This window comes from Rhipicephalus microplus, chromosome 4 (assembly GCF_043290135.1).
Source record: "Rhipicephalus microplus isolate Deutch F79 chromosome 4, USDA_Rmic, whole genome shotgun sequence".
NCBI classification, from domain to species: Eukaryota; Metazoa; Arthropoda; class Arachnida; order Ixodida; family Ixodidae; genus Rhipicephalus; species Rhipicephalus microplus.
In genome coordinates this window covers 21419378-21445438 of record NC_134703.1, presented here as the reverse complement: position 1 = coordinate 21445438, position 26061 = coordinate 21419378, and the positions used below count along the sequence as shown (strand labels likewise).

The window sequence follows — 26061 nt, the reverse complement described above, 5'->3', positions numbered from 1 at the left end:
ATGACGCGTTATTTTTTTTTCGAAGAAAGAGGAGAAAGAATACGTTGTGCTCAATGGGTTGTCATGAGCAAATACTAATAGGTTCATATATAAACGTTTTAGTTCAAACAAACCATCACTGTAATTCAAATGTAAACCAAGCTACCTAAAAAAAGCATGTCCTTGTCTTAGGATGTACTGATCACGAAGGAAAAGTATAATCTGCTCTATCAACTTTCTTCAACTCAATATTTCACAAAGTTCGCATTCCTTCTCAGATTCCCCAGATTATATCTGTGCTGCAAAAAGGCCGTTGTGATTTTGTGCAATCTTTGTGTCTTTATATTTTTTTCTTTTGGCTTTCCTTGTGTCATCCGCTGTCTCTCAGAAATCAGAGTTCTCCTATTAGAGGCGGCAATTACATTTCGATAGAAATTGCCAAGGCTTTATTTACACATCAGTGAAACCCAGGGGGCAGTTGAGTTGTGCACTAACTAAACATCCTATGGATGACTTCAGTTACATTTAGAGTGTTAGGCCCTTACATAATAAAACGAAACATAATTTTTGTTTTACTTGCAGTACATCAACAATGTTGGCTGGCTTAGCATTACATATCGCCGCTATATGCCTGGTGATCGGAAGCGCCGAAGACACGGGAAATATCATTGGCACAACTTCTGGAGATGTCAGGGGCATCATTTGTTCCACAACGACTGGTCCAGTGTTAAAGTTCCTGGGGATACCCTTCGCTGAGCCACCAGTCGGAGAACTTCGCTTCATGAAGCCAACGCCTAAGAAACCCTGGGCAGGCGTGTTCAACGCCACGTCGCTACCACCGATGTGTCCGCAGGTTCCCATTCGAATCAACAGCTACTTCGCAGTGAATGCAACGGATCCCCTTTCTGAAGACTGCCTATTTCTCAACGTGTTCAAACCAGTTCCAAATAACGATTCCGCTTCGAAACCCGTAGTAGTGTACATTCACGGAGGAGGGTACACATTTGGGGGCATCGCGATGAAGATTTACGACACGTCCGAACTCGCCGTCCGAGGAGACCTCGTCGTCGTCACCATCGCGTACAGACTGGGACCTCTCGGGTTTCTGTACGTTCCGGGCACAGAAGAGGCACCCAGCAACGTGGGTCTCTACGACCAGCAACTTGCCATGCAATGGGTTAAGGACAATGCCCGTTCCTTCGGCGGTGATCCAGGTGCTATTACGGCAATGGGGCAGAGCGCCGGGGCCATCTCGATCGGCTTCCATCTTTCGTGGCCAAGTAGCGCCCATCTCTTTCAACGCGCCTTCCTTCAAAGTGGCAGCCCGTTCATCAAAGCTTTCGTGAGTAGCCCAGCGCAGGCACAAATCAGGACAAATATGCTCGCCGACTACCTCGACTGCAAAAAACGGGACTCGCGCGAGCTTTCCGGTTCTGAAGTGGTCACGTGCTTGCGATCTAAAAACGTCAGTGATATACTAGAAGCCGCTGAGAGTGTCAATACAGCCGGACTGGACGGGTTCTTCCCGGTTCTGGGCGCCGACTTCGTGCCGGAAAAGCCCGGCAAAGCCCTCGCTCTAACACCATCGTTCGCGCGTGATGTCCTTGTGAGTATTTGCGAAGCGGAGGGGGACTTCTTCATCGAGCATCTGCTAACGAACGTCAACAATGTGAACAACATTGATTCAGTTACCAAACGCCTCTTCACAGCGATTATGAAGGTACTGCGGAATTCCATAGCGAACTTCGACACCGAGCCCATTCTGAAGCGCTACTTCGACCCGGTAACTGCAAAGAAAGGTGTCGATGTTGTTCGCGCTGCCTCTGATCTCTTCGGTGACTTCCTGTTCGGCTGTCCCGCACTAAGCATTGCCCGCACGCTTTCAGCGGTGAATGCTTCGGTGCACGTTCTTCGTTATGCCGAGAAGCCTTCCTTTCTCGGCTGGCCCGAGTGGACTCGACCGACGCACGGCGACGACATTGTGTCCAGCTTGGGCTCAGCCCTCAGCTTAGCCGATCGGCCTTCGACAGTGGACGTCAAGGCAACCGAGAACATGATAAACGTCGTCTCGACGTTCATTCGCACGGGGCAAGTATTGATTGAGCCACTTATTAGCTGTTTATTATGGTAATTTGTGCATAGTGTTAGATTCCGATATACGTATTACGTATCAACTAACACTCCAGAAAAGGTATGCTCTCACGGAAAACTGTAAGTGTTGCGGGTTGTTTACTGCGAATGCCTAATCACAACTCCATTAAGAAGCTTTAGTTTAAACAATTTTTCATTGAACTAGTCATTAAATGGGTAGTTGTGGATGCACGTGCAAAACCTTCCTGGTTTATTTCTACTAGTTTGAAACTACTTTGTCCGAGGCTATTATTGAAACGGAAAGCGAAAATAGCCGGCTCTTCGACTTGGTAGCCTTCGGCATTCCAACTGCTGCTGTGGAAATTTCTGTTTATCAGCGTCATAGCCAGACACTAATCAATGCAGCCTTGCTGGTTCTATGAAAGCAGACTGGATGCAGAGTTTCCAAATCGTTTTAACGAGATGAAATGTTGTAACTGCTTTTAGCGCTGTGCGAACAAACAGCTGCTTGCTTTGCATACATGTCACGATTACATGTACACGGCTATGAGGTAGGATCAGGAGCTTCGTATGAATGCAGTCTCGGAACTAGCATAGTTAGTGTAAAGCTGCTTTTGAAACTCGTGTATGTATCCCGAATGTTTTTGATTTTGTTGGATGTATTTTATTACAGCACAGCTTGCTCTTTTTACATTGTTCTTTTTGCTGCGCACACTGTAAAGAAACTCTAGTGTGTAGATTCTACAAAGACACAAATTTAATACCGAATCCTACACCTACCAAATTTCTCGATTTGTCGATTTAGGTAAGCTATCATGTTTGAATTTTTCGTATAGCCAAAGAGGCTCTTTCACTTAATCATGTTTTTCTCATGCAACCTGTGTGACCACTGTAATAACATGCAAAGTTACATACTCGCATATTTGAAGACATAGTAACATTTCATTTTTAACGCTTCTGGCGTGGCATTTGGTGCGCTTTGCAGTGTTCCGAAAGTCATCGACGGCACAACGTGGCAAAGATTCGACAAAGATGGACACTACATGCACATACGTAACGGAAGCAACGTCCGGGAGAGGAGTTTCCTCGAATCCACGTGTAATTTATGGCACGAACTCTTGCCTGATCAATAAAAAAATCGCCAAGCCTGCACTGAACGCGCAGCACTGTCACAGAGAAAGCCAGAAGAGCGGCCTTTAAGAACCTTTTTGTAAACACTTTTTTGGTTGCTGCTGCAAGCACACTTGCAGGGTAGCCACTATGCCATTAATCATTGTGTAGTATATAGGCAAGCATTCACTATGCTATCATTCGTCATTCTTCGGAGAATTGTGGTACCTGCTGCAAACTTGCAAGAAACTTCATCATCATCATTATCATCATTTATTTGACCCTAAAGGGCCCTTTAGTGGCATTATATAAGGGGGGGGGGGACATTTTTTAAGTACAAAAACAAAGAAAAAAATAGAAAGTTGTACAAACACACGAGCAATACTTTTGCAGGATCCGAGAACAGATGCACAGAAAACGTACTTATACAAGTATAAAAACATGCGCGCACAAAATTTACACATACAAGAGTGCAAAATACAGTGACAGTGGTAGAGTTTTAATGGGCTTCCAAGTTTAAGTGAGCTGTTAGTAGTTGTTTGAATGCGCACGAGTCACGCTCTGAGACGATGGCTTCCGGTAAGTTATTCCATTCCTCGATGGCGACAGGAAGAAATGACTTATTGAACTGACTTCGTGCAATTTAAGTGTGCAGCGGCTGACGACGATGGAGAATTATGCCAGAAGCTTTTGTAATCCCCACAATTCCCGACAGTGGGTATGCGCCGCAGTTAATAGGTGAACAAGACCAAGCTTTTGTCACGGGTTGGAGTATTCGACGACACACTCGTTGCGCAATTCGCATTATCGGACACCTGCAGTTGTGCCTTTGTTGTTCTATAACGCTTTTTTACTCATATCAACGCGATTCCTTAACCGACGTCAAGCCTGCCTAGGACCGATTCGCAAGAGAGTTCCAAGCACCGGCGTGACTCAGTTCCTGGGCTGGCACGCAGGGGACCCTGGTTTGAATCCCATTGCATCCTCGGTGTTATTCATTTACTGACTTTTTTGTTTCTTATTTTGCGCCATAGTGGTTAAGGACACCGGCGACAGTGGTGGCGGCGGACAACTACAGCGCACACGTGACCCGCGTTGTGATCTCATGACAGCTTTCCCTATTTAAAAAGAAAAAAAAGGGTTCTTGTCGTCGTTTTACTTCATGAGCAAACTGTTGTTCAATAGCTATGCTTTAATCACAACAACTGTAAGAAAAATGGCAAAGATGTAAATCATCCAAACGCTGTTGAATCAAGGCAGTATTGGCTATATATTAGCGTATCGTCAACATTGCCAATCATGTAGTCAGCGTGGTTCGACACGTAAAGCCCGAGAACAGTAAATATCAATCTTTCAAATTCCATTGCTTGGGTTGTTTTGTTTTGTTTTGTTTATCTTCATTCAATTCCATGCCTTCATTGAGAAATAAAAAAAACTAAGTAGCCTGTTTTGAAAAGTACATTCTACATAACCCCATCTTCATAGTCTTCAGTTTAGCAGCATCTCTTCCCACCGACACGTTGAATTCTTGAAGTTCATGGATACCCTTAACCATACTCCACGATTTCTTTATCAGGTACATCACACCAGCCAAACCTGCGTCAACAAGACATCAACATGTTTTGATTATGTCTGCTTTTCATCATCACACAAATTCCTTAAAATACTCTGGTTGAAAACAGGAACATTTTAATTGGTCATGTAAAATATTTAGCAATTGCTGAATTCCAAACGAGTAATGCTAACCATTGATATTCGTGTTCACTATATTTGTATTGTTTTCAATTTTTCTTATATCTGCTACACCACACATCTGCAATATCACTTCAAGGCTGCAGTATGTCAAAAAAGAAATAAAATAAATATAAATATTGAAGTCGTGGTGGAGTATTTTCTAGGTTCTTTTTAAGGTGCGTTAACACTCGACGTTGAGCACCGAGATCTGGACAAAGCTCTTTCGAGTAGTCGACCAATCTGATATATATATATATATATATATATATATATATATATATATATATATATATATATATATATATATATATATATATATATATATATATATATATATATATATATATATATATATATGTGTGTGTGTGTGTGTGTGTGTGTGTGTGTGTGTGTGTGTGTGTGTGTGTGTGTGTGTGTGTGTGTGTGTGTGTGTGTGTGTGTGTGTGTGTGTGTGCCACTTAGTCCTGTTAGGCATCACGTAGCACATTAATTTAATATGAGCTGGCAGCTGACGAATAATCCCTCGTGCACTACCTCAAGGCACCAAGTCTGCCAGAGTGAGCCCCTCGTTATGAATGAAGGCAGCAAATGTAGATTTACGCACAAGTTTTCTTTGTTAGACACAATAATATTCACTAATTTCTTCGATTTATGACGTCTTTATGAGGCCTGCACAGTCTGCTCTCTTTCCTCACGCCAATAGCCCGGGCAAGGTCCCATGGTTGCTCTTGGTGACGGTTCTGGCAAAAGTATCGTGAGCCCTCACAAAGCCTCACGAACAAGTCTCTAGAAGTGAAGCACTAATATAGCCACAAAGTATTTCTGTGCCAATAAAAAATTACAGCATATCCATGGAGTGAATGATGATGAGTGGGGCGAAGCATCCATCCATCCATCCGTTTGTTTGTCCGTCCGTCCATGCATGCGTCCATGCGTCCGATCACGCTCGAGAATACAGAGGGCGCGCGGGTAACATCGGCGAGACGCGAGCCAAGGAAGTCGAGCGCAAGCGTCTTCAACGCGCCCGCCACTCTGCTTCGTCCATGCCCCACCAACGATTCGCCACGTACGGTGACTATTCAGGAGACTGAGGGAGGCACTCATTCTCCGCGTATCCAGGCACAGCCCACGCAGCAGGTAATCTGAGACTAGTGGCACAGCGCCATCTAGAATATCCTCACTGAACTGGAGTTTGTATGTAGTTATATGAGACAGCGCCATCTATTATACTGTTCGGAAAATATTGCCTTATTTTTTTTCTCGTCTCTTCCTCTCGGTTACGCATGACGCATGACATGGTCAGACTAAGAGGAGCTTCGCCCATAAAAGTTGTGCGGTCTGTTATACATTTGTCCAAGACGACCTAATTGAAGGTGAAAGCAATCTTTTTCATTTCGGTCTCAGTCATTTGCATTTATCACGTCCTCTGACTCTTTCGAAGTTTTTCAGCACGCAATATGGCTTTTTTCACGGCTCCTGGGATCAAATACATTGAAACTTTCTGCGCCTCAGGTAGTTTTGCTACGCCTCAGAGATCGGTCTCCCTTGGACCAAGCGACGATGTCCGGTCATGACTTCAAGGTGGCGTTGTAGGGTGATGCCGATGCCACCTATGGCCCTTTTCACTTCTGATGTGACATCTAAGGTTTTCGTCTATAGTAACATGTCCGGCATGGCGGCTGGTTCCCACTATCTTACGAGTGTGACGTGACTGTGAGTCATTGATAATGCAGGTGCGGGCATTTTCTCAAAACCCGAAAGGTTGCACATATGTATTCATCGAGTTCCACGTGGGCTTCTCATGCGAACGGCATACACCAATTTCGTTGCCCATGCATATTTGACTGTTGAGCCACACTTCTCACTTCTTCGTCGTACAATAGCACACAAAGGCTGTGATTGTCGCGATAGTAACTAAAGATTGCGAGATCAAAACTAAACAAAACGTCTTTATTTTCGCTCCAGCACCGATGCACACAGTGAAATCTCGGTCATGCCACGTTGTTCGAACTCTCCCCGTCCCTCTCAAAGGAGTCAAGGCTATATAAAAAGAACTTGCAATTGTACAAAGAACTGGAAGTAACAAGTATATTGTAGAAAAATGTGTTTTCTTGCCACTGCTCCTAATTACGGCATAGATTGGTAGGTGGTATAACTAGTCTCGAAATCTTGTTCGGAAAGACTGTGAGCTTTGATCAAAAGGCTGTATGATTACGTTGCGGGCTAAGATCCTCCCTCTGCTTAAAAAACACACAGATTACGAGCTGCCCCATGTATTTCAGTAGTAATAAGTTATACGGTGCTTCATTACAATGGTTGTGTAAAACTAGGTAACCGTAAGTAGTGCTGACGTATGAAAAAGTAGTTCTGGCTATTGGGAAAGAAACCATATCTGAATACTTTGTTGAAAAGCCAATAGTAAATCAGTTGACCGATATTTCAGCGTGGTAAATGCAAAGTAGGGCATCAATGATCAATATTTATGGACAGCACGTGTGGATATCTGAAAATTTCCTTCTTTAAGGACGAATTAGAACGAAAATCTTACGTGTGTGCGTCTCACCGCATAGAAAGTGACGTTAGATGCCACAATCTTGGGGCATATCGCTATTTTAAGTTTAAGAGGTTCAGGCTTTAAAGTCACGTAACATTCTTGCGTTGGGCGGTTGGGCGTATATTTTAAGTTAAATCTATCAGAAATATGTCTGTTCCTGATACTGCTGTCAGATACCTACAGGACTTCGCTCATTAGGTTTTTTCGGTAATATTATTCAGCCGTATTTTGGTGATGCGAGATTATTAATTTATTTATTTTATTTATTTATTTATTTTATATATTTTTATTTATTACTATATTCTTAAGTACAGGAGTGTCTTACAGAGGGGGTAACTCCTGGTATATTCGGACATGGAAGTCTTTTCAAGTTCACGATTTTTGGTAAAAGTCAACTTTGGTCTTAACAAGGGCTCTTAGAGGGAGCAAAGTAGTCTAAACAAAAAAAGCCAATTCTTTGGATACTTCAGCCATCGTGAGTTCTAGGCAGCTATTTGCGTATGGGTTTACGTTGGCCTCATAAAACATGATTGCACAAACCTTCAGCTCCTGTTCCGTCTTCCTTGGTTGGCTTCACTTGAAAAAGTAGATTTATTATGTACAGAGATTCAACCAAAATGCTTCACTTTTCTACGGAAATGCAGCTCCACTCGATTGCTTCAGTTGAACGCCTTTTCCAGGAACTACGAAACCTCCTGGCAGTAATACCCAACCCCCTGAAAGAGAATGCGAAATATGCGGCAGAACACTAGAGCTCTAGGTGGCGTTAAAGTAATACCAAAGGCGGCGTTTCAATGTGAGCACATTCACTTTGAACACAGAGAATAACTTAAGCCGTTGTAGGTTTGCAACTGCAAATCCACAGTTCATTATTTTCTCAGACGCCACATTTGGTACATATGGCGTGGAATTTCCCTGGATTTCATGGAATTTCCCTGAAAAACACATTTTACAGGACTAAATTGGTTCACCTGATTCTTGTTCCACCGGTACACCCTGTTGTATACGTTCTTTGTGTCATGAACTCATGGCTGGGTGACGTAGTGGCAAGAAAACTTGTTTAATTATTGGCCACCATTTAGTACTTCTACGTAAACACAAACATTTTCGAAACATCAGACATACTGGGCATTTTCTAAGTGAATATCAAATCACGAAATTACGTGAAACGAGACCAATACCATGTCATAGGAGGCCGTGGCCGCGCACTTGCTGTAGTCATGCCCTCTTCCGTGAACCCGCACGATGCCAGCGCAATAGTTTTGTTTTACTTCCTTTCCCGTTTTCCGGCGTATATGACTCGTCCTTACGCGCATTTCCAAGTTGCATGCGATGACAAAAGACAACAATAACAGCAACAAATAGAGAGAGCGCACAGTAGCACAACACGGCACGTTGAGTAACTTGTGTATACGACAAACGAAAAGTTCAACAACGCTAAAAACAAGCCAACAATGTACAGCTGATTGAGGCTAGGATGCTAGGGTGGGCGTATGCACCACTTGGAGGGAACTCAAGGGGCGGCATACTAGCCTGACGTAGAAACGCGAGAAACCAGGTCCGCTAAGACGGCATGGAGCACTTTGCGCCAGCAACGAAGTCCCGCACTCTGACGCCGTCTCGCGAGGTGAAGCTGCCTCTGCGCACACGAACTTTCAGCCGATCACGATGTCCTGTGACGTCCCGTTGCCTCCGCGAAGCCTCCAGAAGTTCTTCCAGAAGTTGCACTCTTCGAGACGAGGTCCCACCTGGACGCTCGCTTCACTTGCCGAGATGGACACGTAGAAGGGGCTCTGTTCGGAAAACCGAGGCCACGACGAGATCATCGTCGGCATGTCCGGCCGCCTGATACAAGAAAAGCAAGAAGAACGTGACAGGCATGAATGTCCCGTAGCATGGTAACAAGCTTGTGTGTGTGGCACCAATCTTCATATATATGTAAATATAGGTGCACACATGAACGCACACCATTCAAAAGCGGGGCACCAGGCCAATCTTATGCGTCCCACTTCCTCTTTATGAAGTGCAGGGAAACCTAATTATGCCCTGATGGACCCTGTGTGGTATCATTTATAATAGAAATGCAGAATGACAGTGCCTACAGTGCCTTCCTTTCTACCAGTAAATTGTCCCAAACGCGCATACGTGTGTGTGTGTGTGTGCGTGTGCGTGCGTGCGTGTGTGTGTGTGTGTGTGTGTGTGTGTGTGTTTCCATTCTGTTTGGACGTGCAGCAATTGTTCTATTAACTCGAAGAGTATTCCAAGATTCATTTCACCCACTTTACTGGCAGAGTATAGAATGTCCACATTCCAGACAATTTTTTCAGGCCAATATTGCTGCCATGTTTAATCGCTAGTTGCAGCATTGATTAAAGTTGACTGCCAGGGGCTAGTATCATCTGTAGTATGGGAAGTTCACTGGTAGAGTAGGAAGGCTATGTTCGTGCAGCTCTTCAACCAGGTCTGAAATGTCACTTCATTTTTTTCAGATAACAAGGCCCATCTGTTCGACCTATGTATAGCTGTTAACCAGGTTTCCTTATACAATGTGGTGACTGCGAAGCAGGCACGATAACCAGGAAAGACATTTCCCTTCAAAATTAATAGTCAAGAAACATAGAACCATAGTAATAATAACGATTATTTTTGTGGTTTCCTGTTCCAAAACCACGATATAACTATGAGAGACGCCGTAGTAAAAGACTCCAGAAATACAGACCACCTGGGAGTGGACCACCTAAGTACAGGCACAAGGGTCTCAAGCATTTGGTCGTCATCGAAATGTCATCGTCATGGCAGGGGTTCGATTCCGCGACGTTCTGGTGAACTGCCCAGCACTGTAGCTACTATAGGCCACTGTGAAGGGTCCAAAACCATACGGTGTATACAGTTAACTTATACGGGCTTTATGTATTTAGTACTTCTGATGGCATCTACCAGATAAGAAATGGAAACCCATACAAAGCAGCTGACAGGCGACGAAAGCAAATGCAACTAACGCTTGGCCACGTTGCCCTGTCTTGCACACGTTACAGTAAATAAGTAACATATTATTATTACAGTTACGTCATTTAGAATACAATTGATCACAGCAATCAATTGCAGCCCCGGAAAAGTAACTGAGGAATCACCGAAGCGTAATCGATTACCTTTGCAATACTTTCAAGATTTTATTGCCGAAACGCAGTTGAAGTTCACTACAACTACAACGAGCTACTGTGACTTACATGGTAGAGAGAAGGCCGTAGGTTCGTGTGAAGCCTGGAAGGCTTAATGTGGCTTCTATGATATAGCGTTGGATTTTGGCTTCCAGCATAAGCTGTTCTCATAGTTTTCATTCGCTCATTCTTCCCTGTTTCCTTTTTAAAAGTTCAGCTGCTACACTGAACTCCCACTCAGTGCATGTGTTGGATGGAAGAAGCGGGTTAATAGAACGCAACACCTCGTGGTTAAGCAATGGTTCGATGATGGTTTGCAAAAGATATCGATGTTCTGGTCCACGTATGGCAGTAAAACTTTAATTGCATAATCACTATGTAATGGCACTCCGGTATCGATATCCGACCACTCTGTAAGGACATATACCGTCCTATCATAAGGGTGGATTCTTGCAGAACCGCCGCATATTTTTCGTGACGATCCCTGCCGCAGTAGACTTTGCAACTTGATTTTCGAAAAAGAAATGTAATTTATTACTGGATAACAGTAACTAGAATATCCGATTGAATTATCCAAAATTGCAGTTCTGAAAAAGTAATCGTTTATAGTATAAAATGACAACAAAACGTAATCTGTTACCTGTAACGTGTTGAGCATAACTCTGGCGCTAACGTATCTTGTGCAAACAAGATACGTCCGTCTTTGCCGGATGGCCGGTAATGCCGGTGGTTGCAAGCGACACGGGGTGGGGGAAACACGACATCCACAAATCGTAGCCCCTTCCCGTGCTCAACGGGTGGCGCTTCCATTCAGATAACTATTATTTCCTTGTGAAACTTTCAAAGAATGGTTTGCGTTAAGGGGGCACATGCAGTGCACTAATGCCGCAATCACGCGCACATAACATGGCGCTAGCACAATTAATGGCGATTACGTCATTTTAGGTGCGAGTGATTGTGTGCTTTCTACGCTGCTTCATTAAATATTATGGATAATTAACAAGCTCATCGCTTCATATGAAATGGGATACGTATTTTGTGTCGTTCAGATATATCTGACATTTATTCCCTAAATTGCTTTTACGAAAGCAGCACATGCACTAACTGTAGAACATATCTTGAGTGCCGAGCGTATGCCGATGAGCGCGCGCTTTATGAACATTACATGTATGTGCTAACCCGAAGAACTTCATCACCTAATTGTGTCTTGGGCCCTTTCACCTACTTCACGCAAACGAGGCATGCGATGAAACTTCTATTAACGTATTTGGACAATATCGGTCTGCTCGACCAACTGTAGTGGTACCTTAAAAACTCGTAATAAGTCATACTGTCAGCACAAGTCCCCGCCCAAGAGAGAAAAAGTTGTCTGTACATTCTTTTTTTTTTCCTTTTAAAGTTTTAATAACTTTCCTCTCTGTTTTTCAGTCCTCAATCACCGTTCTCACGTAGAGTAGCAAGTCACAGTTCTACACATGCACGCTTAATTCTTTGCTTTTTAGTGAAGATTTCTCCCTCTCAAACACGTTATTCAACAGAATCATAACTGAAAACTGAGCTTGTTGCTATACGAGAGGTGGTACTCGCGAGGGACAACAGAGCAGACAGAGGGGGAGAATTTGCTGATATCTCTACCCCTCATTGTCCAGAAGTTTGTCTAGCTGCGATATCAGCGATAAGCCTGTTTAGATGCAACATTGCGCCCGATGCCTCCCCGAGCAAAACTTCGATGGCTGGAACTGGCAAGAAGAAAAGCAAACGTAGCGTGATTTTTGAGACGATATTAGAATTCGTTATCTCACAACAAGGTGAAGGTGAACTGTAAGGCAAAGTATTCCGCATGACTGCCACACCCCTGTGCCCTCTCCCTTTGCGCTCGCCTGTGCCATCATGGGTGCAAATATGAAATTGAAGCGATGACGCCACGTTTTATTCCTCTGGTTTTGTTATCACCCCGTTGCACTACGTTCACCGCAAACCGCACCTATGGTGTTCGAGAAGCTTCGAGGCGTTAGTAGATCGCTTTGTTAAGAATACGCCAACTTCCGGAACGTCACAGATTATTCGAGAACCTAGGTTGCCGCTAGCGATGACGCTAGAAGATTCGATGGCAAGGCTATAAATACCGACACGCTTCGCCGCTTGTCAGTTGATCGACAGCCGATGCTTTGCTCGCCGCTATCAGTGCATGTGTCTTGCTGTAATCTGATTTTACCTTTACGTTGCCACTAGTTCGGCTCAAACAAACAGTTTATTATTCGACCCGCAGTGTGCTCCCTTCGTCGCCGTCATGACCCCGTGACACTATTGATACCTGCCTTTCCGGAAGTAAAAGCACGTAGTTCACAGTTCTCTAATTGAAACACCAGGGGTATATTCTCTTGCCGTGATCCCCGAAAATCACGCGTTCGGCCATAATCCTGTGGCATTAAAAAATGGCGTGAAATGCCAGACTGAGTGAGGGCTGAATCGGCACCTCGTTAGGATGATCAGGTTAGCTTCCCTGCGGTGGTCTAGTGGCTAAGGCACTCGGCTGCTGACCCGCAGGTCGCGGGTTCGAATCCCGGCTGCAGCGGCTGCATTTCCGGTGGAGGCGGAAATGTTGTAGGTCCGTGTGCTCACGTTTGGGTGCACGTTGAAGAACCCCAGGTGGTCGAAATTTCCGGAGCCCACCACTACGGCGTCTCTCACAATCTTATGGTGGTTTTGGGACGTTAAACCCCTCATATCAATCAATGAAGATGATCAGGTTATACGTTCCCCCATGCCCCATTGCGCATGCTTACGCTTCTATATGTTATGATTATGTTGAGCTCATCGATTTATCACAGATATTGTCAAATTGATCTTACGGACTGCACAAAATTACGAGACAGAGAACACTTGCTCATGGCGATATATACGTTTAGTGACGTCTTCTACGGCCAAATAACTGGCAATAGCATGCGTGCTATAGTTTCATAGGAAGTGCTTCGTTGTAGACAGCGTGCTGGGACTGGCTTTGACGATGAGCGAGATGAGCAGGAAAACAAAAGCGACTATGTCAACTACCGAAACACTGCGTGCATGACGAATGATGCGCACCACTCGTAGCAGCTAACTATGCATCAGCACGTCGTGCATCACGAGCGTGTCGCATTGGTGCTAGTGACGTCAATTGTAGCCAAACTGGTGCACATCACCGTACCATACGAAAACAATTTTTTTTCTGAGTTCGCCTGTTTCTAGTTCGCTCGCATACGTTGTAAATATAATTGATTTTAACGAAAAGTACTGTAATATATCTATGTCGCAAAGGGCGACAGGTGCATTATAGTACGAGTGTCATTCGAAGGGCAGGCCATTAACATGTAGTGAGGTGAATCGAACGGCTAACGTGTTAGGCTGTTAAGTTCGAGGACATTGTACTTTTGATTTTGCCTGTCCACTGTTTGTTGCCAAAAAAAAAAGGGGGGGGGGGTGACGCGGACTTCGTCAATCCGTTATGTGGTTTTTTATCTGTGTTCCTGTTATCTGTACCATGTATAGATGCGAATTAAAGTTAAGTTCAGATATGGTTTCGATTCCCTGCCACTGCGGCCGCGCTTCAATGGTAACGAAATACATGTTACTTAAATTGAGGGGCAAATTAAACAAGTCTCTGAGATAAAGAACATTCTGTAGTCCTCCGCTACGGCGTGGCCCCGCCGTGGTAGTCTAGTGGCGAATGTACTCGACTGCTAACCAGCAGGTCGCGGGATGGAATCCTGGCTGCGGTGGCTGCATTTTCGATGGAGGCAAAAATGCTGTATTCCCGTGTGCTCAGATTTCGGTGCACGTTAAAGAACACCAGGTGGTAGAAATTTTCCGAGCCCTCCACTATGATACGGCGTCTCTCATAATCATATGGTGGTTTTGGGACGTTAAACGCAACATATCAATCAATCAATCAATCCACTACAGCGTGCCTCATAGGAATGTACTTAACCATCATGTGATAACTTTCGTACGCTAAACTCCAGAACAAAAATTATTAGGCATCCTGTAACAATGACGACGATATTTTACTGACCGCTGTTCTTGCATAGTCTTATGTGCACACGGACGGGCAGATACGAAAAGAGAGAGCAAGTCACATCAGGCACGATCGGGTGCTGACGCATGTACGCCTGCCGAATCCGCAACACGCCCGCAGGCGAATATTCAGTCCAAGACGAAAAGGAGACTGAGGCCAGGCTTCTACCAAATACACGCAAAAATAAAAGAACGCAGTCCGTAATTAATTTATTTTAGGTTGTGAGACGTTCTCCCATAAACGACTTTCCAAGTACAGCTGATGTTGGACAGCAGAAGTACAGCAGATGTTGGACAGACTCCACTGCTTTCCATTATGCTGAAGTCGTTGCCAAATTCAGCAACGTATACGCCAAGATTGCGCTTGTGTTTCGTGGTGACCGTAATAATTAGCAGCAAAGTATATCTAATTGCTATATCATTATGTGACTCAAGTGCATTAACTGTGCTGTGCGGACATTCTCGGCCTATTAAAATTTACGTTCTTCGTCTTCGGATTGGCAAAACATGCATTTTGATAAGCTTCCATTGAAAAACAATATGCAACGTTCACTCGGGCTGTCATTCGTCGTGAAAGGAATGTGACCACCGCTGCTGGTTCCTGGCGCATGTGCTGCATCATTATTTTTATTTTTTACGCTGTCAACCAGGAGAGCGTGCCGCAGCAAAATTCATGTATGTACGTACACAGAAAGCAACATTCACCCGAGCTGCGTAAAAGGGACATGGCCACCATGTTCTCTCGTGCTTAATGGCGTCGCTACACTTTTCCTCTCGCGATATTCACTTGCTATCGTATATATTTTTATTCTTATCCATGCCTCCATCTTTTAAACATGGGCACTTGATGACAAGGCTACAGTAGAGGAACGAGAAGTTGCCCGTAGCAACCACCCACAATATATCGTTATCAGCAGCATCTACATCTGACACCGTAAGCTAGATGTCTAATCTGGCCCGGTGCAATTATATTTCGAAACTAACGACCTTGCTTATGCAATCCGGCACAATTCAGCGTTAGTCTCATAGCCACTTGAGAATTGTCCGGTACATGAACTTACCTGTAGAAATGATTTCGGGACCGTATTACCGAAAACTACTTACATTATAAAATATAACGTAAGAGATCATTTTAGTCGATATTGAGGTTGGACAAATTATTATCAAAAACCTTTGATCAGTGGCATGAGGCATTTGCAAACAATAAGTTTAGTGAATTAAAGCTCTGATGCACTACGGCATTCATCACTTGTCATTGGAGTTTACTTTCAAGTGTGACTTAATATGGCTCTAGCTTTGTCAATCATTTCATCTGCATCAGACACGGTTACGCGGACAAAACGCGAAACAAATCACTTACGTACTCCGAAAAAACAAATGAGCCCAGGAAAGCCATTACCTGTGAGAACATGACAACGGTCATTTGGTCATAGCTACATTCACTTTAAATTCTGTTCGTTATATGCGTAAAAAACACCACAATCTGACTGCCGATATCATTCGGTAAACGCATGTAACGTCACACAGCACATGGCGGGCGGACGCAATGTACAGTCGTGCCAGCATATGAATAACGTGAAAACGTGCATCTTTTTTTTGCATTATACGGCAAGTGGGTGCCTCACTTGCACGTTCAAGACGGTAAAGACAAGACTTCTTTTGCTCCCAAAGGTGGTTTGCCAGCGGCCTTCCGGAGAAACATTGATAATCAATTGCTTCTCCGCATACTCGCTTGCAAAACAATATTTTTAAGCAACAATCGACAAATTATTATGTTGTAGAACATTTATATAAAGGTTACGGATATTGGTATTTACGAATGTGATCAACTGACGACGTACATATGAAGTGGCAAATACGCAGGTGTCATTGAAGTGATATGCGCCTTTTTTAGGTCCTATACATCCTTGTACCTGTGCCCCTATATGCGTGCGTCCATGGTTCACAGCCGTGCTCAAGTGATGAAAGCATAAGCACTATTTCATGCCGCGTGCGCCTTAACCACATAAAACCAGGGGATTGTAAATTTATGTGCAGCATAGACAACTGACTTTTTGTTTACATTTATTTGTGTTCCCTTGCAATCAACCATGCACACAACTGGCATGTCTCCAGGTATAGCGCCCTTCAGCTCTCATTTAGGACTATCCCTCTAGGGAAGAAGGGTAGTTCGTATATTCTAAATTTTTATTACTGCGCATCTATACATTTACTTGCAGTAACGGCGTGGGATGCTTTTTTTTCTTAGCGTTGCTACCCGTGTTTGGGATTAGCTACCTTAAAGTTCAAAAGGGGGTCATCTAGATTAGGCTCGCTCATGCCACTCCACGCGTTACCGTTTGCGAAGAAAAGCGAAGCGCATGCTCCTCGTGCAGAGGCGAAAAAAAAAGAGCTGAGAAAGAGAATAGCGCGAGTGTTGTCGTTGCGTGAGTATGCGCGACAACTCACTGACGCGATCGGCCGTTCGCCGAACAAACAACGAACTTGCATTGACGTTCGCGAAGCCAGCTAAACCGACGCGGGCATATTTTGACCAAGTCTCAAGGGCCGCTGTTCTGGCAACCTCGCGACCTTGCGGTGGCTGAAGTCCCGAAGCTAGCCGCAAACGCAAAACCATTTGCCATTAATCGGAATCGAAGTCAGGGCCGATTGCCTTTACTGTTAAACTGGCTCGCAAAATGGTGCCCTCACTACCTGTTTTGCACCAAAGTTTTTTGGGTCAGAAAGAAAAAAAGAGGAAATGTCGTCTGAAACGTTCCGCGGCGGTAAAAGCAACGCCACCGGATCGGCAAGAAGCACTCAGTGCGATCGCACAACCGATAAGTATAACTACCCATCAGTGTATAGCATATAGTTTCTTTGTAACGAAAGCAAGGGTCGAAAAAATGAAGTAAGCGCCATTTCTGTCTTCACAAAACATACGCGACGAAGTCTTTGGGTGGAATGGATATGGGTTAAGTAGAGTGGTTTATATTATCGCTCTATCATTTGTTGAAAACGATTTTTGTGTTGTCTATACCTCAAAATTCTGGATGTCCTCCAGCAGGTAACAGAAAGTTCAAATCGTGCGTACTCCTGCAGCTAACGAGTAATAAAAGAGTATTTAATGGTTCGTAATAGCGCTATACTCCGTAATATTATACGCTGCGTTCTGCATTTTGATCCCGTACCTTTTGAGTCTCTGTCATTCGGTTGTTCATTCCCATTAGACAAAGGTCATTCAAAGCGCCGCCTGCACTGATTCTCTTCGGTTAAGCTTTGTTCTCTCGCTTACGCAACACCTTGCGCTGTGCAGATCAATTGCTTGTTCGTAGTCTTTTTCTTTGTATATGCTTCGCAGCGTTCGCTTTTCAAGGAGCACTTAATCGCGATTAATGCCCGCATCGCGCGCGACAACAATGAAACTGCGCCGTGATGTCCAAGTGACCTCTGACGCCGGCCGCTGGTGTTTTCACTTCCGGGTGCGGCTTTTCGGCAAAGGACGCCACTAGGGCGACGCCTACTCCAGTGTATCGTTTACCTCCATGGTTCCCTTTGTCGTTGTTGTAATGCTAGGTTTTTAAGCTGTGACGCAGTAAAATCATTGTGGATACGCTCCATAGTTCGCCATGCATCTTAAGTGGTAGCTGCGGTGCGCGTAAGATCAGAAGCTGGTGTAATAATTGTCGTCATGGGCGTAGCCAAGTAGGGGGGGGGCGGTCAGATTTTCTCAATTTTTTTCGAATTTTGCTTGCGTATATATATATATATATATATATATATATATATATATATATATATATATATATATATATATATAAAGGCATTCCTTTATATATATATATAAAGGAATGCCTTAGCCCCCCCCCCCCAGAAAAAAACAAATTCTTGCTACGCTTCTGTGGTAGCTGCAGCAGCCGTATAGTAGTAGACCGTATGGTCCTAGTAGTACCATTATTAATTATTTAATATATAGTTGTTGAGGTTCCACTTCAGAAAACAGCGATATCTTTATGACGGACACCGTAGTAAAGGGGTTCGGAAATTTCGACCAACTGGAGTTATTTTACATGCACTTAAATTTAAGTAAACATGCCTCTAACATTTCGCTTGCATCGAACTGTGGCTGCCACGGTCAGGATTTCATCCCGTGACATTCGAGTCAGCAGAGGAGCGCCATGGCCGCTAAATCATCGTGGCGGGTAGCGTGATAAAACTCGCATCGGTAGTTTCAAAAGTGCAAAGAATGCGGTACTGCAAATGTAGTATATGTGCAGTTGCAGAAGCACACTGCATCGTCATGGTACCCGAATTTGCAGTAAGATTTACCCCCGTATTCTAGAACGTCCCTTCACTTAACGCTTCACCTTCACTTGAAAAAGCCGATGGGAGTGCCCTCTCTAGGCAGGGCAAGTCATATCAGCGATAAGCTGCTGCGATTCTTGAGTGGCGCAGAGTCATTTTTAGCCGAGCGGTGGCGCAGTGCTCAACTCTGTCAAGTGAAGGGTGGAAGTCGAGTCGAGGAGCGTTTGTGAATACGGGGGCTAGTCGGAAAATTATGAAAGACTAGTCTCAAGATAAAAACACTGGAGACACATTGAAGCACAGAGCCTATTTTCTCGCCACACTATAGAGTGCTTCTTTAATTACCATTCGCTGTTAACTAAGGGCGTTAACAGTCTGTTTGATCTGTCATACTGTAGCGTGTATTCGAACAGTACATCATAATTATTGAACTCTATCCAGATGTATCTATATAGGGCTAACGTTTGCACGTTTGCGTACGTTTGCCCGTTTGCGTACGTTTGCACGTTTGCGTACATTGTAACGTTTCCGTGTTTTAGTTACAGAATTGTAAAAAAAATAATTTATATGTGTGGTTTAACGTCCCAAGACCACCATATGATTATGAGAGACGCCGTAGAGGAGGGCTCCGGAAATTTCGACCACCTGTGGTTCTTTAACGTGCACCCGAATCTGAGCATGCAGGCCTACAACGTTTCCGCCTCCATCTGAAATGCAGCCGCCGCAGCCGGGATTCAATCCCGCGACCTGCGGGTCAGCAGCCGAGTACCTTAGCCACTAGACCCCCGCGGCGGGGCAGAATTAAAAAAAAAGATATCTGATCATGATGCCGAAAGCATTAGAATCTACATGGCTAGTCAATGAACGTAGAAGGCAACAAACACAGCCATTTCACCTGACAACTAGACATAATATTCGCTTTGCAACAGTCATTAGCTACCAACTAGTTATATACTGTAATGTTTCCCGAGACCGATAAAACATTTCGGTGCAGTCTTCTAGCGTACGCCGCCAACGCTACATGTAGTTTTATTCTGCAGCATCGCAAGCACGATTCATGCATAGTGCAATAATTGCATACAACTTCATGAATTATTCGACGCCGTCACTGAGTCACTCACACCATCACTCATTTCAGACCATCATCCCCTCTATACGGCTACCCGTTCTTTATGGCATCGCTACTGTATGTCATTGCGATTGTCTAGGCTTAGTACGGGGCAGCCGAGTCGTAGTGGGATGAAACGTGAGATGCAGAATGACTAGTTCCCGCGTTTCGCGCGCAGTGCCGTAGGAAGTAGGCTATATGTCGCGAAAAATAAAGCGATGTCCTTGCTGTCAACGAGGGAGTCACGCACGGCGAAGTCGGAACGCGGAACGGCGGACTCGTGTTGCCCCTGTTTTGTACGTTTACGTGGTCCTTTCCTTCCTTCTCTCAAAGTGTCGCGCGTCACTGGAAGCTTCCGTCGTATACGAGCGTGCGGACCGGTGCCCGAGTGTACAACACTGTATACAAAGTTCAGGACCGGTGCTAAGATCGGCACTCGTGCAACTATGAGACGTTTGTCGCTTTAAACTCTGCCCTACTTAGGCTCTTGCCGACTCGTTCATTGGTCGCTGCAGCGCGCGTGGGCGCATTTCTCGACCTCGTCGATACATTCGACGATACGTCCGGTAGCTCGGAAATGAAAAATGTATTTCTCTCTCGCGTCCGGTTATTCGACTGTTGCCTCGTTTAAAAAGCGAGAGGTCACCAGAAATGCTTACTCTACAACCTTTTGGACGCTTCCAGACTTGTCTGGGCGGAAGCGGCAGTTAACAAAAAATGTGGGAGAGAAAAGAGAGAATTCGCTCACCGGGGTCGCGATTTTAGCACCCCGTCCACGTATTCAGCTGGAAGAGGGAGTAGATATCCCCGGAGAGTGGATCGCGATCATCTCGCACAGACTTTTTTGTTATATTTCTTATTTTGCCCTCTCCTCATCTGGCAGTTTTCTAGATGCTTTCCAGATACACGTGCACGTCAAGGAGCGAGGAAAAAAACCGGCCGATAGGCATCAAGCGCTCGTTTCGCACTCACCCCGTTCGCGCAAACCTCCCGAGCATCTTCATGATCTTCTCCGAGAGCTGCTTCTCCTCGTCGCTCTTGCTCATGTCGTTCATCGAGCCGAGCATATAGAGCATCTCCTCACCGTACGTCGGCCCGAACAGCTCCGAGCCAAAAGACGACTCTTGCGTCAACATGAAGTAGTAGACGCTGGCGCCGTGCCTGGCCAGGTCCTCGCCGAATTGGTTTCCGGGACAGAGGGTGACGCCGTCCCCGATCGCCCGCCCTCCGGCTTTGAGAGAGTCACTGGGGTCGTCCTCGGTCCCGTTCAGGTAGTACCTCATGATGGGAGACGCGTTGCGCTTGTACATCATGCCGAAGTAGAGGCCCACCACGTAGCGCACGTCACCCATTGTGATGTCGTCCGGCGGTGCACCGTCAAAGTAGCCACCGTAGTAGACCAGCGCAGCGGCCTCTTCCTCGGTCAGGCCCATGAGCACGTCCATGCCCTTAAAGCTACCGGCGTCTGCCATCATCTCCTGCGGGCTCTTGGGCAGGAACTCGTCCCCGAACACGGGAAACAGCGAAATCCGACCGCGGCTGAACTCGTACTCAGAGCTGTGGGCGATCTCGTTGGCACCTTTGCTCTTGAGGCACTGCATCACGCCAGCGGCGTTCCGCCGCAGGTCTTGCTCACTGTCCAGGCACCCCAGCTTACGCGTCACGGCCAACGCACGGTTGTACGCCATGTCTGGCTTGTTGAGCGGCGTGCTCGAGTACGGATTGCCACCCAGCAGCACGGCGCGCTTGAACAGGCCGCGGCTTTTGGGCGACAGCATGTGGTACCCCACGCTCTGGGCACCGGCATCGTGTCCCATCAGGGTGATGCTTTCCGGGTCACCACCGAAGTACTCCACGTTGTCCCGCACCCAGTTCATGGCGAGTCGCTGGTCGTAGAGACCGAGGTTCGCCGGCATGTCCTTGCTGCGACCGTACATGAAGCCAAGGCCATTGAGGCGGTAGTTGAACGACACCGCTACCACGTCGCCCACGGCAGCCAGGTGCGACATGTCGGCGCTGGCCCGTTCCGAACCACCGTGCGTGAAAGCTCCACCGTGAATGAACACGACGACGGGGCGACGCGAGCACTTGACGTCCTCGTGGCATGGCTCCGGCGCCCACACGTTCAGGAACAGGCAGTCCTCGTTGAGGCTCAAGTCATAGTTGTTCCAGCGCTCGTCGGCGTAGAAGTACGTCTGTGGACACGAGGGTGGTCTGATGGTGGCGTTGTAGATGCCCGTACCCCAGTCGTAGTGGGGCACGGGCTTCTTGAAGCGCAAGTTCCCCACCGGTGCCATGGCGTAAGGAATGGCGTAGAACTCATTCACAGTCGTCTGATCTTTCACAGTCTGCCGCGTGCCGCGAACGCAGCCTGTCCTGAAGCACACCACTGGCGCGTCGGAGAAGATGTCATTTTCGCGATCCACGCTACGGCTGCGGACAGCGGCACTGAGCGCCACTACGACGAGGAACAATGAGGCATGCATTGCGATGTGTCTGCAAAGAAAATAAGGAGAAAGAGGAAAGGCAAATAAGTCTATTGATTTACAAAGATTTTCTTACTGCACAATGCTTTCTCAGCAAGCGAAACTGGCTTTGCGTACGGCACGTAAAGGACTGACTGGCTAAAAACTCAATTTGGCCTCTTGTGTAATGCGAAGCAAATACACGTACTACTTTTAAAAGAGAATTTATCATTTCTTCCGTTCCACAATTGCAAATGTAATCAATATGCTAATTTTTTTACATTAGTTCTTTATTAGTAGCTCTTAAACAATGCACATCTGCGCATCATTTTTAATAGCCTTATCATCAGGGTCGATGACATGAAATGTTGCGAAGTTTCTGCTATGTGCGCTGTGCGCATTCATTTCGGCAACTGTTCGTTACCATAGTTCGGTGACTAACGCCACCTGTATATAATAAAAGAGCGACCGATGCCGTAGAAAACCAGCCGGCTTCACTGCTTAGCGAGGTAGGTCACCACGATTCTTGACGGTGTCAGTCAAAGCTTACCTCATCTTTTCTCAGTGCTGCTTGTACCGCTAAATATTGGGGGGGATATATGTTCCCACAGTTCTGATGTGTTCATCTAAATTACCCGTTATCGATGTGAAACAACTTTTTTTTAATTTGAAATTAGTGACTCATTGCACAAGGCCAATACTTAACAAAGTCATTCTTTCGATCGCTAGTAACTAAAACCACAACATGGAGAGTGCAAATGGAGAAGCTATAGCTTCTCAAATTAAAACTTACCGTTGTACAAAATGGAACATTACAGTAACTCGCAGAGCAAAGCGAAGTCAATCACTACAAAAAACTATGTTCACAGATGTGCAACAGCAAAAACTGCACAAGACGCAACCTATGCTATACGAAAAAGATGTTTCACAGATGTGCAATTGCGAAACAAGACGCAAGCTATGCTATACGAAAAAGGCGTTTCTTCCTTACGTCACGCACTGCTAACCGACGCTGAAACGCTAAAGTAATAACGCGTCGGAAACAAAACCTGGCAATACAGGCCATGCGCGATGCACTGTTAGCCCCGCGCGTAGCCAACCAACATCTGAGATACGAAGTTCAAGCGCACCTTCGGGCTAAGACACGAATGGACGCAATGGATCCCGCTAACGGGCCGAGCGCGCCTCGGACAACACGAGCCAACGTGAACCTGTGAAGGCGTCTCTCACAAGACTGAGCGAGCACCGAGAGAGGCGGGGACAATGTATAGCCAACGGCACGTGACCCGGCGTATAGCATGTATGCACCCACCTCATCAAGTGGCTATCCTGGGCCGGCGGTCAAGATCAGCATCCTTCACACGCCCTCTCCGCGGAAGCTGCCGGGGAGCGTAGTGATTCCCAAGTCCATGCGGGGAGCACTTTTCGACGCGCGAGTGTGTTGTGTTGTGGCCTACCCTCTTCCTTCGGCCGGGCCTTGAATACGGGTGAAAGGGGTACACGGCCGCCGCCGCCACCGCTTCGTGGCGAAGGTGTCGAGAGAGGAGGGACCACAGGGGGAACCACCACAGGACACTCTCTCTCTGTAGTTCTCTCTGTGCCTCGGGCCGCTCGCTTTGTGCGACGGCCGTTGATATACGAGTCCTCCGCTGCGCGTTGCGAGCAAGGTCCGCCGTCAAGCGCCGTACGTGAGCGAGGGTTACCTGCGAATACCGAGCGGACAGACAGCGGAAAGGGTCCGGCTTACGCCAGGAAGACCCTAGTGAACAGTGGACCACGCCACAATCCAGGCAGCGGCAGCCCATGATCATGCCATGTGAGACTGTAGCATGTTAGGAGCAAGGACAACGACCAAAATCATTTTAAGAACCAGTGTTTTAACGTTTCGACTCCGGAAGCCATGTTCACAGATTTAGAAACATGACTCTCCCATGGCGGTTGGGGACGCACTGGTTTTTACAATAAATTCTGCCTGTGTCTGTATCGCTTCTAAGATATTTGACCAGACGGGCTTCCGGCATACTTTCTACTTCACACTGTTGCATGTTGTAGCAACCGGTGGTTATTATGCGTGGTCCTTCTATCCAGTAGTAAGCGACTGTGTTGATGAGCTGAGATCCAGTCATCCGTGTCTTGCTGTGTTCCACCCAGGTTGCCGTCAACTATGGCTTGATGGCCATCTAACACGAAATCGTTCGCATATGCTTTATGACGAAATAAAGTTTTCCCTATACACTCACGACCCACTGTCCCATCTATCCATTCAATGCCACCGCTCTTTGGGATCCCGATCCTTGATTCACGCACTTCCTGCGTTCATTGCTTTCTTCCAGCATGAAACCGAGGGACTATTAAGCGAGGTAGCAGGTTCGAAGCAGCTGGGTGGCGTCCCGTAGTAATTCATTTTCCTGGTGATGAGCGCATAATCGAATTTCGCGTTGTCGGCATCCGAGCGCAAGCATGGACGCGTTCTTTCCGAAGTACGCGGCTCGTAGAAACTACAAGCTTGCAATCGACTCTGTTTCACCCAACCGCATAGCTGCGCGACGATTGTGTAGACCTTTTCAAGGTTTACAAACACAGCCCCTTGATAACTTCCGGTTCTGTCAACCGATATGCTCTAATCGCAGTAGTGGACCACAAGAGCTTTAGAAAATAGCCCGCTGATTGTCTACAGTTTTCTTCCCATATTTGGCAAAATGTATTTTTAAAAAAATGTTCTTTTGACCTACATAAAAATTACAAAAAGTCCATTGTACTTCACGGAGGTTTCTTTTATGCGAAAAACGAAAGAGAAACTTTCCTTACGCTTCAATAGAAATTGAAAACATGCTTTCAGTTTCGATCTTAGGAGCTGGTAAATGAGGTAACCGGAAGTTTTTTGGGGTACAAGGCTTGTGACCTTGAAACCATCTATAACGTAAGATTATTCCGTTCTCTAAGCTTATGCGGTATAACTGTCACTCAAGAACACGAATAAACACAAAGGAAGAGAGATATACCCTGCATATCCAACTAGCCCAACTTTCGATTCTGTTGTAAGTTTGTGGGTCGCCACAGCGAAACCTATTTGGAAGCGACTAAGCTGTGCGTGTGACTGAATTGCGTTAACTGTTGCGGTCCCAGCGCCATGTGGTTAGACCATTAACAAAAAGGCGAAACAGCGTTTTACCGACCTGTTACAACAATGAAACAAGCAATCGTCAGCTTTTCTTCAGAAACTTGCTTGACACCCTTTGAGGTTGCAGACAGGCCTTTCCGTTGCGTGTATAGAGTTGCGTGGTTTTTGGCTTGCGCCTTGTGTTTGGTCATAGTTTTAAACGCATTGCGGGCGGCAAACCATTAGGCAAAGTATACCCACCACCATTTACAAACCATCTTGAAAGAAAATGCCGATATTTCAAAAATAAAAACGAAGTTCTTCATAGTGCACAGTGAACTTTCCGTGACGCAGTTGAAGCACAGTAAGTCCTGTGTCTGACTACTTGACTGCAAATGCAGGAAATATGAGTGTTTTTTATTCGT

The 26061-nt window shown here is 45.8% G+C and overlaps 2 protein-coding genes across 7 annotated transcripts in view; one reads left to right on the top strand and one right to left on the bottom strand.

Annotated features, from left to right (window-relative positions):
* The window catches only part of LOC119171695 (uncharacterized), a 13229-nt gene extending 10002 nt beyond the window's left edge, over window positions 1-3227 (top strand). The window contains exons 4-5 of the mRNA XM_075892064.1: window positions 562-2067; window positions 3056-3227. Coding sequence (XP_075748179.1) covers window positions 562-2067; window positions 3056-3203 — 1654 coding nt within the window. The 3' untranslated portion in view covers window positions 3204-3227. The remainder of the gene's footprint in view (window positions 1-561; window positions 2068-3055) is intronic.
* A 3616-nt stretch (window positions 3228-6843) lies between these two features.
* The window catches only part of LOC119171693 (acetylcholinesterase), a 62273-nt gene continuing 43055 nt past the window's right edge, over window positions 6844-26061 (bottom strand). For 2 of the 6 annotated variants that reach the window (XM_037422502.2, XM_037422503.2), the window contains exons 2-4: window positions 23849-24239; window positions 21044-22567; window positions 6844-9313 (exon numbers count right to left, since the gene is read on the bottom strand). In XM_037422502.2, coding sequence (XP_037278399.2) covers window positions 9124-9313; window positions 21044-22567; window positions 23849-23853 — 1719 coding nt within the window. In that variant the 5' untranslated portion in view covers window positions 23854-24239 and the 3' untranslated portion in view covers window positions 6844-9123. The other 4 variants (XM_037422504.2, XM_075892264.1, XM_075892265.1 and 1 more) reach the window with 4 other exon arrangements.